The 14292-nt window shown below is 42.9% G+C and overlaps 1 protein-coding gene across 7 annotated transcripts in view; it reads right to left on the bottom strand.

Moving 5' to 3' along the window:
• Mia3 (MIA SH3 domain ER export factor 3) overlaps positions 1-14292 on the bottom strand; it is a 48286-nt gene that overhangs the window by 8453 nt on the left and 25541 nt on the right. For 4 of the 7 annotated variants that reach the window (XR_005874473.1, XM_040739306.1, XM_040739305.1 and 1 more), the window contains exons 8-27: positions 11901-11922; positions 11171-11259; positions 10869-10946; positions 10664-10774; positions 9016-9087; positions 8737-8841; positions 8028-8150; positions 7826-7937; positions 6586-6641; positions 6407-6497; positions 6100-6238; positions 4729-4830; positions 3841-3901; positions 3697-3732; positions 3557-3624; positions 3227-3327; positions 2935-3069; positions 2074-2142; positions 1902-1975; positions 405-556 (exon numbers count right to left, since the gene is read on the bottom strand). Coding sequence is in view for 6 of the 7 variants with exons in the window: in XM_040739306.1 (XP_040595240.1) it covers positions 405-556; positions 1902-1975; positions 2074-2142; positions 2935-3069; positions 3227-3327; positions 3557-3624; positions 3697-3732; positions 3841-3901; positions 4729-4830; positions 6100-6238; positions 6407-6497; positions 6586-6641; positions 7826-7937; positions 8028-8150; positions 8737-8841; positions 9016-9087; positions 10664-10774; positions 10869-10946; positions 11171-11259; positions 11901-11922 (1796 nt within the window). In the remaining variant the exon portion in view is untranslated. The remainder of the gene's footprint in view (positions 1-404; positions 557-1901; positions 1976-2073; positions 2143-2934; positions 3070-3226; positions 3328-3556; positions 3625-3696; positions 3733-3840; positions 3902-4728; positions 4831-6099; positions 6239-6406; positions 6498-6585; positions 6642-7825; positions 7938-8027; positions 8151-8736; positions 8842-9015; positions 9088-10663; positions 10775-10868; positions 10947-11170; positions 11260-11900; positions 11923-14292) is intronic. The other 3 variants (XM_040739309.1, XM_040739310.1, XM_040739308.1) reach the window with 2 other exon arrangements.

Below are 14292 nucleotides of genomic sequence, written 5' to 3'. Positions count from 1 at the left end.
CTAGGATCCTAGTGTGTTCTCTGTAACAGCTGTCTTCTATCAGGTCTCAGGCAGAAGGGATCCTTTAGCTTGCCTATCTATATTCTGAGACCAGTGGCTCATGCTTCTATTGGTATTTGTGACCTACAAGATGTGATGACATGTGTCGCCCATCTTTTCCATGTATAATAATATGGTGTGCCAATGCACCTTCACAGGAAACATTACTGGCTTTCCCATCCAGCCACACCCAACTCACCTTAGGGAGATTAAACAGAACCTGTAAGTGCCCAGAAGATTGGGGATAGGTTACAATGCACTCTCAGCTGCATCCTCATTGGAAAGCTCTATGGTAGCAACTACTTTAGCTTGGAACAGAAGTGATGAGTATGTTTTAAAAGTCAGCACTATTCAGATCAACATACCAAATGGTGGAGGCACTGGCCGAGGCCCAAAAGGCCCGGTTAGCTGAGGAGGTGGTCCATATGGAATGGGTGGTGGCACCGGACTTCTCAAAGGGGCACCAAAGAGAGGCACCCCTGGAAATGGAGGGGGGCCCTCTGGGAGCCATGTTAACCTGCAGAAAAGAAACAAAGTTTGCAAGTGCTTTTACATGGTGCCAAGAGTAGTAAACTGGCAGCTGTCCAAAGAATCCTTGGCGTAACACAACACCTCACCCCATGTTGCCAATGACAACTCAGAGGTCAGAAGGATGCTGCAAACCGTGACTGGGCTTACTGCTTGCTATCAACTCAGGAAGGGGACCCTTCCTAAGAAGTGACTGTGGCTCGGGTCATGCCATACGCACTGCAATCCATACAAAAGAAATACTCTCTCTCATCACTGTAACCCCACATGTACATAGGGAGAGCACAGGGAACAGAATGAAAATACATTCAGTACACAAGCAGTAACAGCAACCATCAGGGCATAATCAGTAGGTCTTCACTGTATGATCCAAAGTTTGATCTTAAAGTCTGTGTGAGTATCCTGGTGTAAACTTGTGTAAGCAAAGGCAAGAGTAGTCGAGCCGATTGGGGGTCAGACTGCATGTAGGACAGGCTAGAACTCAGATACCAGGTTGCACTCCAAGGCTGGGTGCTTCCCAACGCTCCATACTTGAGGTCTGCACTCTGGGAAGTCTGGAAAAGCCTCTGTGTCCCACCTAGCATGGCCTGGACGAAGACTCAAGACATGCACATCCCTGGAGCCTTGGCCTAGGCTTCACAGTCTTCCCTGCACAGTTTATGTTCGTCATTAGGAAGACAGCTCGAGGAATGGCCTTCGACATCTGGCAACTCTACATTACAGGACAGGGATTTCCACAATGTGTTAGTATAGGGCAGAGGGCTAAACAACTGCAGTCACCACACATGTCCCAAGAGTACACGCTGTAGTGAGCACTGAACCAGTAACCCAGCCACTGCTCAGGACCTGATCAAGAGAAGGCACACACACATTCCTGTTTGTAAGCAGTCTGCTTCCATGTGACTCAAAACAGTGTGCCTGGTGCACAGATGCCTGGGTTCCAGAAGCACAGTTCCAAGCAGATCACTTGTGTGGTCATAGGTACTGCAAGTGCTCTCAACTGGTTAGTAATTTAAGTCAAACAGGAAAGAGGACACCAAGAAACAACGCTGGCTCAGTGACACTCCAAAGTCAAGGATCACTGGAGTTATACTGGATAGATGGTGAAGGGGACAAGTGTCATGTTTTTCAAAGCTTTTAAGTACAAAGCCAGCAAAACCAAAGCCCACTCTGGCTCTCAGTCTCTAAACACTTACTGCTAGTGTATGCTGAGCTAAATAAAGGGGCGATGCGGGAAAACGAGGGGCTGTCAGGATCTTGGGGAACAGTTTGCTTTTACAGAAACAAAGAGACACATGAACAAGAGAGGAGACAGGGAAGAGTAGAGACCGTACCTTGCTCTCCTCAATGGCCTTTGCTGGAGAAGAGCTCCTGGAACTGCTGTTCATCATGGGTCCTGGACCTGGGTCTACAAGAGGCAGGACACTGACTTAGACTCACCCTGCCATGTGGTCTGAGAAGAATGAAGTTACCACAATGCAGGAGGCTCAGAAAGTCCTTCCTTACCAGAAGCAGAGTGTTGTCCAGATGCCTCTGATGGCCAGCGAGGGCGAGGTACATTCCTGTCCAATGACCCTTCAGAGAGAAACAACAGAGCCCTTGACATGGGGTTTTCAGGGGGAATCAGCCTGCTGTGCCTAGGTCTCAACTCTTAACTAAAGAGCAGCGCTACAAATACATCTGCTAGGTGAGGTAGCTCATGCCTGCAATCCCAAAGAGGGGTCTCAATATATCAGTTACAGTTGATGCAGACCAAAAGTATTGAGACAAGAACAGCCCCAGTTTATGTACATTTATTTCCAGATTATTTTCCTTTATATCACGTGTATGGGTATCTTGCCTTCATGTTATGTGCCTGTACCACCTGTATGCAGTACCCATAGAAGCCAGCAGAGGGTGTCAGATATGCTGGGACTGTAGTTAATGGTGCTTGGCAGCTGTTATGTTGGTCCTATCAGGTGTGAACTTAGGCCTTCTTGAACAGCAGCAAGTGCTGCTAACCACTGAGCCACCTCTAGAGCCCCAGCATTGCCTTAGTTTTAAAGAAAAGTAATGGACTTTCTAGTAAGAATATTGGTGTGCTGCTTCAAGCTGTAACAGCATTGTACTGGTGACATTTCTGAATCTGACTTCTAATATTCCTTAGCGTCACAGACAAAATTAGAGTAAGATGGCATCTAACAGTCACAGTTAAATTTTAAAGTGTATATTATTCTTAAAGTGCAAACAGGGGCCTCCAGAAGGCTACACATGTTTCTAACCTATGGCAGAGCTTACAGTGACCCACTTTTCTACAGGGCAGACCTGAATTCTAACAGGGGAACCCACTTCATGTACTGTAGTGCAGAGGGATACACCAGTGCTCACCACATTCACTTCTAGGCATGTCTCTTCGACTGAGTGTGGCAGAGAGAGGTCTCCCAGGTGGCTCTGCCGGTAGGGGAGGGGAGCATTCACCACCACTCACAGGGGATGGACCAAAAGAACCATTCTGGCTCAGACCTGAAGACAGCAATGCCTTGTTACCACTCAATGACAGTCCCTTTCCTTCCAGTAAACTCAGGAGTCTTTCTAGGGCATCACACCTACTACAGAAGTAAAATTCAATGTACACACATTCTACACCAAAACCCGCTATCTTGCACAGAGTTCTTCCTACCTCTCCGGGGAGGATTTTGTGTATTGGGTCTTCCTGGTGTTGGTTTTATGATCACAGGTTCATCTTGACTCATTGCCATCTTTTGGGCCAGTTCCAGTAATCTTGAATATTGAGAAATAATGGACTTAAAATGAAGTAGTAATCAATTCCTCATTAGATACCAGCTAGCACTAAACATTGTAAAAGCACTGTAAAATAGGTTTCAAACTAAAGCATTGTAAAAGCACTGTAAAATAGGTTTCAAACTAAAGCACTGTAAAAGCACTGTAAAATAGGTTTCAAACTAAAGCATTGTAAAAGCACTGTAAAATAGGTTTCAAAGCTCCATACTTGTGCCTCAAGTTAGCAGCTTCTCTCTTTTCCTCTGCCAAAGTTCTCTCTGCAGCACGAGCTTTGAGCTATAGGAGAGAAAGGCATTGGGATTAGATGTGGGAGGCTGTGCACAAAAATAAGAAAGGAAAAATCCTTACCCAGTTGTCATGAGCTTTTTTCTCCTGAGTAGCAATCTGAAAAGACAACACATCAAGTACAGTTCAGGCTCTTTATAATGGTCATTTTAACATATATTACCGTTCAAAAACAACCTGCAACTAATGTAGGCCAATATAGTTTACCTGGCTTTTAAATGAGCGTTCTGTTTTCTGCAATTCTTCTTCCATTTCTTCAATTCTCCGCCTAAGAATTACACTCAGCATTATCACTTAAAACACAGCTAGATAAAATTGGCAACAATCCAACAAGGTTCTCTTGACTCTGAACAGCTACAGTTTTAAAGATGTTATCAGACATTAAATTTACTCAAAAGTACAGCATAATCAAAACAAACACATTAATTTTCCTGTCATTTCATGGCTAGACATTCTTAGATTATCATTTCCTTAATGCTCTTCAATATATTCTCAAAAAAATCCTGCTATGAATATCTGCTTCTAAACAACTACACAACTTTGTTTTCTTCTATCAATAAAAAATTAAACAGGTTAACAACTACTGATCTATTAAATGGTAAAATCACTGCAATGATTTTTGAAGTCACATAGCCAACTGTTTTCTTTAAAGAATGACTCTAAAATAGCGGTTCTCAACCTATGGGTTGAGACCCCTTTGGCAAACCTCTATCTTCAGAAACACATTATAATCCACAACAGTAGCAAAATTACAGCTATGAAGTAGCAAGGAAATAATTTTATGGCTGTGGCCACCACAACATGAGGAGCTGCATTAAAGGGTGGCAGCCTTAGGAAGGTTGAGAACCACTGCTCTAATATATAAAACTCTTCCCCACCATGACACCCACAGCCGTCTGCAAGTGCAAGGGCCTCTACCGTCCTTCAGTGTGCAGGCTAAGTAAATATATGTTAGCCTTTTCCACTTGTTTTTCTTGAATGGACTCATAGCCCCTCCTCACTTAGTTTCTATGCTGTTTTCTTCTACATAATGGTTGTAGAAAGAAAGCACAGCCCTGTGTGAGGCCCCAGACCCTGTGCAGAGCCTGAACTTACTTGTAAGCTTTCACTTTCTCTGCCGCCGAAACCACCTTCTCATCTGCAGCGGAAAGCCGCTGCTCTTTGTTTTCTCGCTCATACTCTTCTTGACTCAGTTTCCTAGGATAAGCCAGTTATTAGGTGAATGTCTCTCCTTACAGCAGTCAGCTCTGTATTCAACTGTCATTTCCTATCCTCTGCTGTTTGCTTTTTGAGACAGGGTTTCTCTGTGTAGCCCTGGCTGTCCTGGAACTCTCTCTGTAGACCAGGCTGGCCCTTCCTCTGGGATTAAATGTGTCTGCTACCACCGTGTAGACCAGGCTGGCCCTGCCTCTGGGATTACATGTGTCTGCCACCACTGTGTAGACCAGGCTGGCCCTGCCTCTGGGATTAAATGTGTCTGCCACCACCGTACCGCTTCCTATCCTTCTCTTAGTGCCCCAACACATGAAGGCATGCTAAGAGACTAAAACATTCCCTGACATTTGGAAATAAAACTCTGACTTCCTGGCAAGCCAGGTGTCTATTCTATTTCCTATGACAAGTAAATAAAACAGCTATAAAAAGCTCTACGCTGGGCTGGAGAGATGGCTCAGCGGTTAAGAGCACTGACTGTTCTTCCAGAGGTCCTGAGTTCAATTCCCGGCAACCACATGGTGGCTCACAACCACCTTGAATGAGATCTGGTACCCTCTGCTGGCCTGCAGGCAGAAGGCTGTATACACAATAAATAAATAAAATATTTAAAAAAAAAAAAAAAAAGCTCTACGTTTGTGGAAAACCTGTACTCTACATATCCAAGTGCCTTCCCCTTCTGTGGGAATCAGAAATCTAACTCAACTAAACCAGAGACCAATACTGTATTCTAGGTATGGAAGAGCTTTCCTGTCCTGTGGGAAACAGCAATGTAATTCAACTAAAGTAGGGACAAAGGCTTCTTCCTGCCCTGGAAAAGTATTAATTATTTTTTTATGTTGTCCTACAACTATTATATAAAAAGCCAGGTGTGGAGGAACACACCTATAACCTCAGCAGGGGGAAACAGAGGCAGACAGATCGCTGAAGCTCATTGGCCAGCCAGCCTAGTAGAATAGATGCTCGGTCAATGAGAGATATGTCTCAAAAAGTAAAGGTAGACATCAAAGGAGGAAAAGACAGCCAACTCTGACCTTTGACCTCCACACACCTGTGCAAGTGTGCATAGCCACATCAAGTACATATAGTGCACACATATACAAAACCAGCACCTAACACAAGCACACACACACACACACACAGGAAACAAAGCACTAAGGAGAAGCCAAGGCCCTGTTAGTTCTAAGTGGGAGAAACTGCACGTGAACTTTAGACAAGGTGGTGACTACACGCTAAGAGAGCAGCGGGCCCTACTTCTGCAGAGCCATCTCCTTCTGCTGGTAGAGCTCATTGAGGATCTCCAGTTTCTGCGTCAGAGTTTTGCACGCATCTTCCAGCTCAGCTTTAGCAGTCTTCAGAGAGTTGCGGTCACCTTCCAATTTCTTGATTTGGTCTGTAAGGGATACAAAGGTTTTCTCTATGTGTGCAGAGGCTTGAGAGACAGGGCTGGGGGGGGGCAGTTCTGAGAAGTGAGAGGCATGAATGCTAAAACCTATTTATCTTTCTAGTCAAATTTTAAATCATTCCAATATATGGTAATTTTGTGTCCAGAAGAACCTACCTTCCAGGTTACATTTAGTGGACATTGATGCGCTTATCTTAAGTTGCAAAAGCTTTAGATCCTCTTCAACTATTGAGACTGCAGTTTGTGTCTATAAATTAAAGAAGAAAGATTGAGTCTTAAAAGTGAGCCATAGGAAAGACTCCCGGATGCTTCTGGGACTACAAACAAGACAATACCCGAGAAACGTCCATCATCTCCTTAATTCTGTTTTTTATCTTCTCACTTCCATCACCTATAAGAGAAAATACTTCAGTTGCTTTTTCTTCCTTGCTTTTTAATGACATTTCCATGATTTCCCTCAGACAATGATCATATCCAAACAGTGGAATAAAGACAAAACCAACTAAGAAAAATGATTAACTGATTTAGAATTGAAAATGTAGATGTACAAAGTTAATTACCAGTTTGTGCAATAAAAAATGTCACCCTGGTCGGGAGGTGGTGGCACACGCCTTTAATCCCAGGACTCAGAGGCAGAGGCAGGTGGATCTCTGTGAGTTCAAGACCAGCCTGGTCTATAAGAGCAAGTTCCAGGACAGCCTCCAAAGCCAAAGAGAAACCACCCCTGCCTCCTTCCCCACCCAAAAAAGTCATCCTTGTTCTAAGATGGAGTGCTTTCTTCTCTCCAGTCACCTCCCACCTGGACAGATGTCCACCTAAGACCTCAGGCCTTTGCTCTCCCTTGAGTCTGCTGCCCAGTATGACTTAAAGTACCCGCACTGATAAGGAGCAGTTAGTATTCAACTTGGGAGACGTCGGCGACAGCTCTTTACCAGTTAGCATGCTGCCCTCCAGCATCCTATGATGCAACTCCAGCGTCTCACCTCACCGCCTTAGCTGTGATTCCAGTCCCCTCAGTCCTCTGAAAGCAAACTGCAGGCCTCCAAACCAGAGCCACAGAGACCACTCGCCAAAGGACGAGGCAGGGTTTTAATACTTAGAGGCATGAGGAGACTGAAGCAGCTCTACTGTACAAGTCCTTTGCATGCCTGTATTACACTACACCCGAGTAACCCACCAGGGCCAACACAGACATACACATCTACAAGTCCAGGGGTGTGAGCCCACAGCCGCGCAGCTGACCACAGCTGAAAAGCAGCCCCAGTGAACTGAAACTGAAGACAAGAGGGAGAAACTGGCCCACCTCCTCAGACACAGATCTTACCTCCTCCTCCTCAGACACAGATCTTACCTCCTCCTCCTCAGACACAGATCTTACCACCTCCTCCGACACAGATCTTACCTCCTCCTCAGACACAGATCTTACCTCCTCCTCCTCAGACACAGATCTTACCTCCTCCTCCTCAGACACAGATCTTACCACCTCCTCAGACACAGATTTACCTCCTCCTCAGACACAGATCTTACCTCCTCCTCAGACACAGATCTTACCACCTCCTCAGACACAGATCTTACCTCCCACTTCTCCATTGGCCAGCTCATCTGACTCATTTCCTTCTGGATTCTGATCCTCAGTTTTAAGTTCACTCTCTACCTGGTTCACCTGTGTGATGCACTTAGTCAAAGCCTAGAAAAGAAGCAAATGGTATAAAAACCTCTTGGTTCTAAATCACAAGAATTCACGAGATTAAGTGTGTACTCATGAGGATAAACTTACGCTAATATTGTCATCTTTTTGAGTAAGAGCGACTTCTAAGTCCTTCTGGGCCCTCTTGAATGTCTTGATTTGTTCAGTGAGCTCAGCATTCGATTTACTCCAGTCTTCAATCTGCTGCTGCAACTGAAAAGCCAAAATGTATGAATTCCTATGGTGCAGGGGTGTGTACAGGAGACATCTGATCTATGTGAGTTGGGGTTAGGAAGCCATGACTCTCCTTGGCATGTCCATGGGAGCTAAAATATCAGTAAAGAAAAGAGGTGAATGGTCCCAACCCTCAGAGATGCAGGAAGAACATTGGTGTGATTAGGGAGGTTGACCAGATGACTTCAGCCTTCAGAACACTATACTAATTCAACTTAATTCACTTCCAGGATGAATGGCTGGGCACATCTCGGGCTCCTAAGTCCAGACTCCAATCACATAACCTCCTCTTGGTCAGTAAGGAAATAGCTTTTCAAAGACTGGTATAAAATACTCATATAAAAATAGTTCAACGAATGACTGGCATTTGACAAGATAAAGAATAAAATAAACACCTGAGTGCTGCCATAAACAGTACAGAAAACTCACAACACAGAGTTTGCTCAATCTGAGAAGCATGGTTTCTACTTCCCAACCCCCAGTCTGAGTACTTCCTTTCCTTAAAACAGGTCAGAGAAGACTGCTGAGAGGACACGCTGTGACCTATTAGGTGAACTTGACTTACCTGCTCTTTCTTTTTCTTAAGCCTGGCATTTTCTTCTCGAACCCGATGGCATTCAGATTTTACATTCTTTTCACTAAGCTTGGCTTCATTAAGGGCGATTTGAACCTAATGTGAAACACTCCCAGTTAGTAAATGAATTCCAAAGGAAAAAGTTATATTTTTCTCAACCAAATATCATGCAAGTTTCATTTTTTACATGGTTTAGCACTTACCAAACTTTTGTTCAAATAGACTAAGAGAATGCTATTACTTTTGTGTAGTACATATAGGCAGCCTCACCTCTGAAAGTTCTGCTGTAGTCGTCGAAATGACATCCTTCAACTTCTCAATAGTCTTCTTGTTTTCCAGTATCTGACCCATGAAAGCAGAATACAGAGCCTCAGATCTCAACAGAGTCACTAGTGTACACACATGCTATCTTCATTTGCTCCCTGTTGCTGTGATAAACTGTGACCAAGAGCAACTTGGGGAGGAAAGGGTTTATTTCTGCTTACAGCTTACAGTCCACCATCTAAGAAAGTCAGGCCAAGAGCCTGGAGGCAGGAACTGATGCAGAGGGCATAGAAAAACACTGCTTACTGGCTTGCTTTCCACAGCTTACTCAGCCCACTTTCTTGTAGTTCCCAGGACCACCAGCTCAGAGGTAGCTCTGCCTATAGATTGTTGGGCTCTCCCACATCAATCAATTAGTAAAATGTACCACAGGCTTCCACACAGGGCATTTTCTCAATTGACCTTCTCTGCTAAGTTGACATAAAACTAGCCAACGCACACACTAAAGGAAGAAACATTAATAAACATATCTCATATAACAGCCTATGTTTTTGGCAAAAGTAAGGGATCCAATTTTGGCCTGGGGAGGGTCAATGTAATAATAATCCAACCTTCTTAGTTATGAGATGATACAGCATCTGACCACATAAAAACATAAAAAAGAATAAAACATCTTCCAACTAAAACTTAAAAAAAAAATTCTCTGCCTAGCCAAGCCTGCTAATGTACACTATTTAGGAGGCTGAGACAAAGGGTCATGAGTTCAAGACCTGTATTGGTTACAGATAGAGTGCAAAGCCAGGATGGGCAACTTAGTGGAGACTGCTTCAAAATTAAAAATTAAAAAGGGGTAGTGCTATGGCTCAACGTTAGAATACCACTTGTCCTGTGTGAGACACTAATGTCAGAGTCCCAGAGTGGGGGAGGGGGTCCATTGTCTATACTGAAAACAGTAGGATTTGGAGGAAAATAGATAAATCTCATAGAGACAAATTCCAAAGATTGATAAAGACACCAGCTCCTCAGGGGGTAGAAGATGTAATTCTTCCCTCTAACCGTGAGCCATACATAATGATTTCCAAAGAATACAGGAAATGAAGAGCTGAAAAGAATAATTTAACAGAGAACTGTGACTAATACTTCCTTAGGGTAGATATAATGAGAGATCTATTTTCTCTGCAACTGTTATATGAAACTGAAATAAGTTTATTGAAATGAGACTTGAGCCATTCAATAAGGCTAGAATTCTAGCTGTTCCACCTGTTCTGGACAGCACAGCTAAGCTATTGGCAATTACCCCACGTTGAGAACAAAGGTGTTCTTCCTATGCCCATAAGAATAACTCGTTGGGTTACAAGTTATAATTCTCCAAGATAAGCCACAAGTTGGTTCAACTTCCCTGACTCCTATTTTCAATTTAGTTAACAAGAGGAGAGTTGTCCTCACTACAGAACCATTCAAAAGCCCAATTACTCCCAGCACTCAGGAGGCAGAGGCAGGTGGATCTCTGTGAGATCGAGACCAGCCTGGCCTACAGATCGAGTTCCAGGACAGCCTCCAAAGCTACAGAGAAACCCTGTCTCAAAAAAACCAAAGGAAACCCCCCCCAAAAAAAACAAGCCCAATTTCATTACCAGTTAGCAGCTAAACTTACCAAGTCCTGATCCTTGGTGCTCTGTTCTCTTTCAGATTCTAACATAAGATGAAGACTTTTGGCCTTGTCACCCAGAATTTTATTACTTTCTTCAAGTACCTTGATTTTATCCTTAACAAAAACAAAGACACTAAGATTAGTCAGAATTACTCATTTCATTCATTTTCTCTTTTAGAATGTCATTCTTCCCAAAAGACATTTTTACCTTGTATTTGATAGCTTCATCAGACAGAATTATGTTTTGTTTCTTGGTTTCTTGATCATGTTTCTTTGACTCTTTGATCTATGTAAAACAAAGTGTTTAGGGTTAATAGTTGCAACTTACAATTAACTACAAATTATAAAGCTACCAAAGCACACAACCTCCTACAAAAGCAACTGCTTATGTCTTGGATGGCTCATAGGAAATGATGAAGTAAAATATGTTTCTTTAAAAAATCACAAACGGAATGTTTAAGGCAGAAATATTCAAACTGGAATGAAGGGAAGAAGTTAGAATAATTATACCTTTTGTTCATAATTTGACAATTTTTGCATAAGTTCTGCATTTTCCTTCTTGGTATTTTCCAACTTCTCATAAATTTGCTTCTCAGTAACTAAAAAGAAGGGAAATCTGTAAGTTTGTGAGCCCAAGCTAAAGTCGGATACCCCAGTATATTAGCAGCAAAGGCATGTTGTCAGGCACTAAAAGGAAAACATACTCTGCATGACTGTTTAGCCTTTAAAGGCAGTCTGTAGTGATTGCAATAAGGGTGTAAGAATATTAAAGTTTTGAAAAATACAGTATGAAGACTTTAAATGTATTTTACAGATACAGAATTTAAGGAAATGCCATAACTTGATTCCATCTCAGAAAAATGGGATCACTTCAAATGTCATTTGCAAAAAGAAACTGAGAAATACAAAATACCAGTTCATTCCACCATCCTGCATGCCATCTACTCAAGTAAGGACTTAATGTGTTCACATGTAATAAACCTGCACTGCACCAACATTCAAAGTCGAACTGCCCACATTATCCAACCCTGATCTCCCCGCCCCCTCAGTTTGCTGCTCTCGGCTGGCGTCATCATGGTTCTATGAGCCAAGTCGGTGGCCTAGAAACAGTGATCTCCCAGGAGCTAATGAAGCCGTCAGACATGAGGAGTCATGGCATCTCTGTCTAGCTTACAGAAAACTCACATCAGACACCAATGCAGAGGGGTTGAGACAAGGGAAAATGAACCTGAAGATTTACCTTGATATACTCTACTCTTTACCTAGAAGAAAAGAAATAAAATTTGTTGTCAAAACCTAATTAGCATGTTGTTCCTAATACAGGAGTGAGAATCATAAACAAATGAGAATTTAGCAACAACTTGGTTCAGGATAATAAATCCTTAGTATTAAAACTTAAAGAAAGGCTGGGCTGGAACAATGGCTCAGCAGGCAAAGGTGCTGGCCACTCGCTAACCCTGACATTGTAATTCCATCCCAGGACCTACACGGTAAGGAGAGAGAACCTGCAAGTTGTGTTCTGATCTGACAGGTGCACCATGGCTCAAATGCATACAAACAGATAAATAAACGCAATCTTAAAAAAAATTAAAAAGACAAAGCTAAAAGACACTGCAAATGTAATTGGTACTAATACTTCATAAATAGCCTCAATAGATAAAAAAAACACTAAGAAGTGTTTTGCAGTTAAATGTATGTTTGTACATCTATTAAAAGAGCACCAATCTTAAGATATGAGCACTGATGCTTAATAACACATATGGCTACTGGCAATAAACATATCAGTAATTTATTTACTTGATATGATCTGACAGTTCCAATAGCTAGAATAAACTAGAAATCGGTGTTCAAAAAGACAAAACTAAAGGGAAAATCGTTGTCTTTAGATGTGCACTCACCGGAAAACATCCTAGAAATCCTATTCAAAGTTGCACACCTGCTGAATTTAGAAATAATATGATAGGGTTGGGGTGGTGGATAAAGTCCTTGCCATGCAAGTGTGAGGGCCTGAGTGTGGATCCCCAGAACCCATGGGAATGGTAGTACACATCTGTAGCCCCAGTGCTCCTACAGTGAGATGGGAAACAGAAGTTTCCCAGAATCCCACAAACCAGCAGCCTGCCAGATGTGGTGCTGAACAATTAAAACATAGGAAGGCTAGGACTACACCAGGGGTTTGCCTTTGAGCTCCACACATGCACACTCACACACATGCACACACAAATGCGTGCACACAAACATGGACACACATAGAGTATCATATGACTTCCAAGACTGCTAACAATGGTATAGTGGTACCAGGCCTGAAAGGATGCTTTCCAGAGGAAATGTACAGGACAGCTGGCAGCTAAAACCATCGTTCCCAGGAGGGGAGTAATGACCTCCAGAGCAATAAAGCTCAGGCAGTAACTAGTGTAGAAAGATTTACTCCATTTTTTTTTTCTCCCTCTGTAGCCCTGGCTAGGCTGGAACCTCTACACAGACCAGGTTAACCATGTAGTCACCTGCCTCTGCCTCCTGAGTCCTGGGGTTATAGGTGTATGCCACAATACCTGGGCCAAATATAGTTTTAAAATGACAATAATTTATCTGTATGCTCATGTGTATGCGTGCACACATGCCAGGACATACATATGTACACGTGGAGGTCGGAGGTCAACTGGTGGAAGTGGGTTCTTTCTTTCAACCACGTTGGACCCTGGGATAAAATTCAGGTTGTCAGTCTTGAGCTGCAGGCACCATTACCCACTGTGCTGGCCTACTAAATTTCTTTGTGACTCAAAATATATTTCTCCTTTCCAATGCTACTATCTAAATTTTTAATATGTATTTTATATGTATGAGTGTTTTGCTTACATATATGTATGGGCACCCCATGCATGCCTAGTGGCTGTGGAAGCCAGAAGTGGGCGCTGGATACCCTGGAACTGGAGTTGTCAATGGTTATGAGCCACCCTCTGAGTGCTGGCCGTCAAACTTGGGTCCTCTGCAAGAGCAGCAAGTACTAAATTATTGAGCCATCGTCTCTCCTGCCCCTCAAACGCTATTTTTAAAGTGGTGGCCCATCTACAAGTCATCCATGGAATTTCAATCTTATCAATATAAAACATTTGTAAATATCTTGTTATAAGAAGGTGCCTTCAGGGGCTGGAGAGATAGTTCAATGGTTAAGAGCAGTAGCTGCTCTTCCAGAGGACCTGGGTTCAATTCCCAGCCCCAATACGGCAGATCAAAACTGTCTGTAACTCCAGCTTTAGGAGCTAAAATGAAACAAACAAAAAAACTTCCAACACAGGAAAATGGATGATCATCTCTCTAATGTTCTAGACTTGTCAATCAAAGAATAAGTCTCACTTCTCCCATTTCACCCGAACTAACACGAGCAGGTCAGTGGGAAGAAGCGAAACCCAGGAATCCCAGGGAAAGTCCAAGGCTTCAGAGGTGAATGTGTATATCTGAAACACAACTTCTGCTCATGGGGAAAAACAGAAATGAAAACATCAGAATATGTCTTTGAACAACCTATAATCTGTAACTCCAAATGAAAGGGATATTTTTGGAGCACCACAGCATGTGATCAAACCAGAAAACTTGAGAAAGATATACAAAGAAAAAGACTAAGGCTTGAAAGA

The sequence above is a fragment of the Mesocricetus auratus genome, unplaced genomic scaffold (genome assembly GCF_017639785.1).
Source record: "Mesocricetus auratus isolate SY011 unplaced genomic scaffold, BCM_Maur_2.0 Super-Scaffold_100676, whole genome shotgun sequence".
Taxonomy (NCBI): Eukaryota; Metazoa; Chordata; class Mammalia; order Rodentia; family Cricetidae; genus Mesocricetus; species Mesocricetus auratus.
This window is presented reverse-complemented; position numbering and strand designations above follow the sequence as displayed.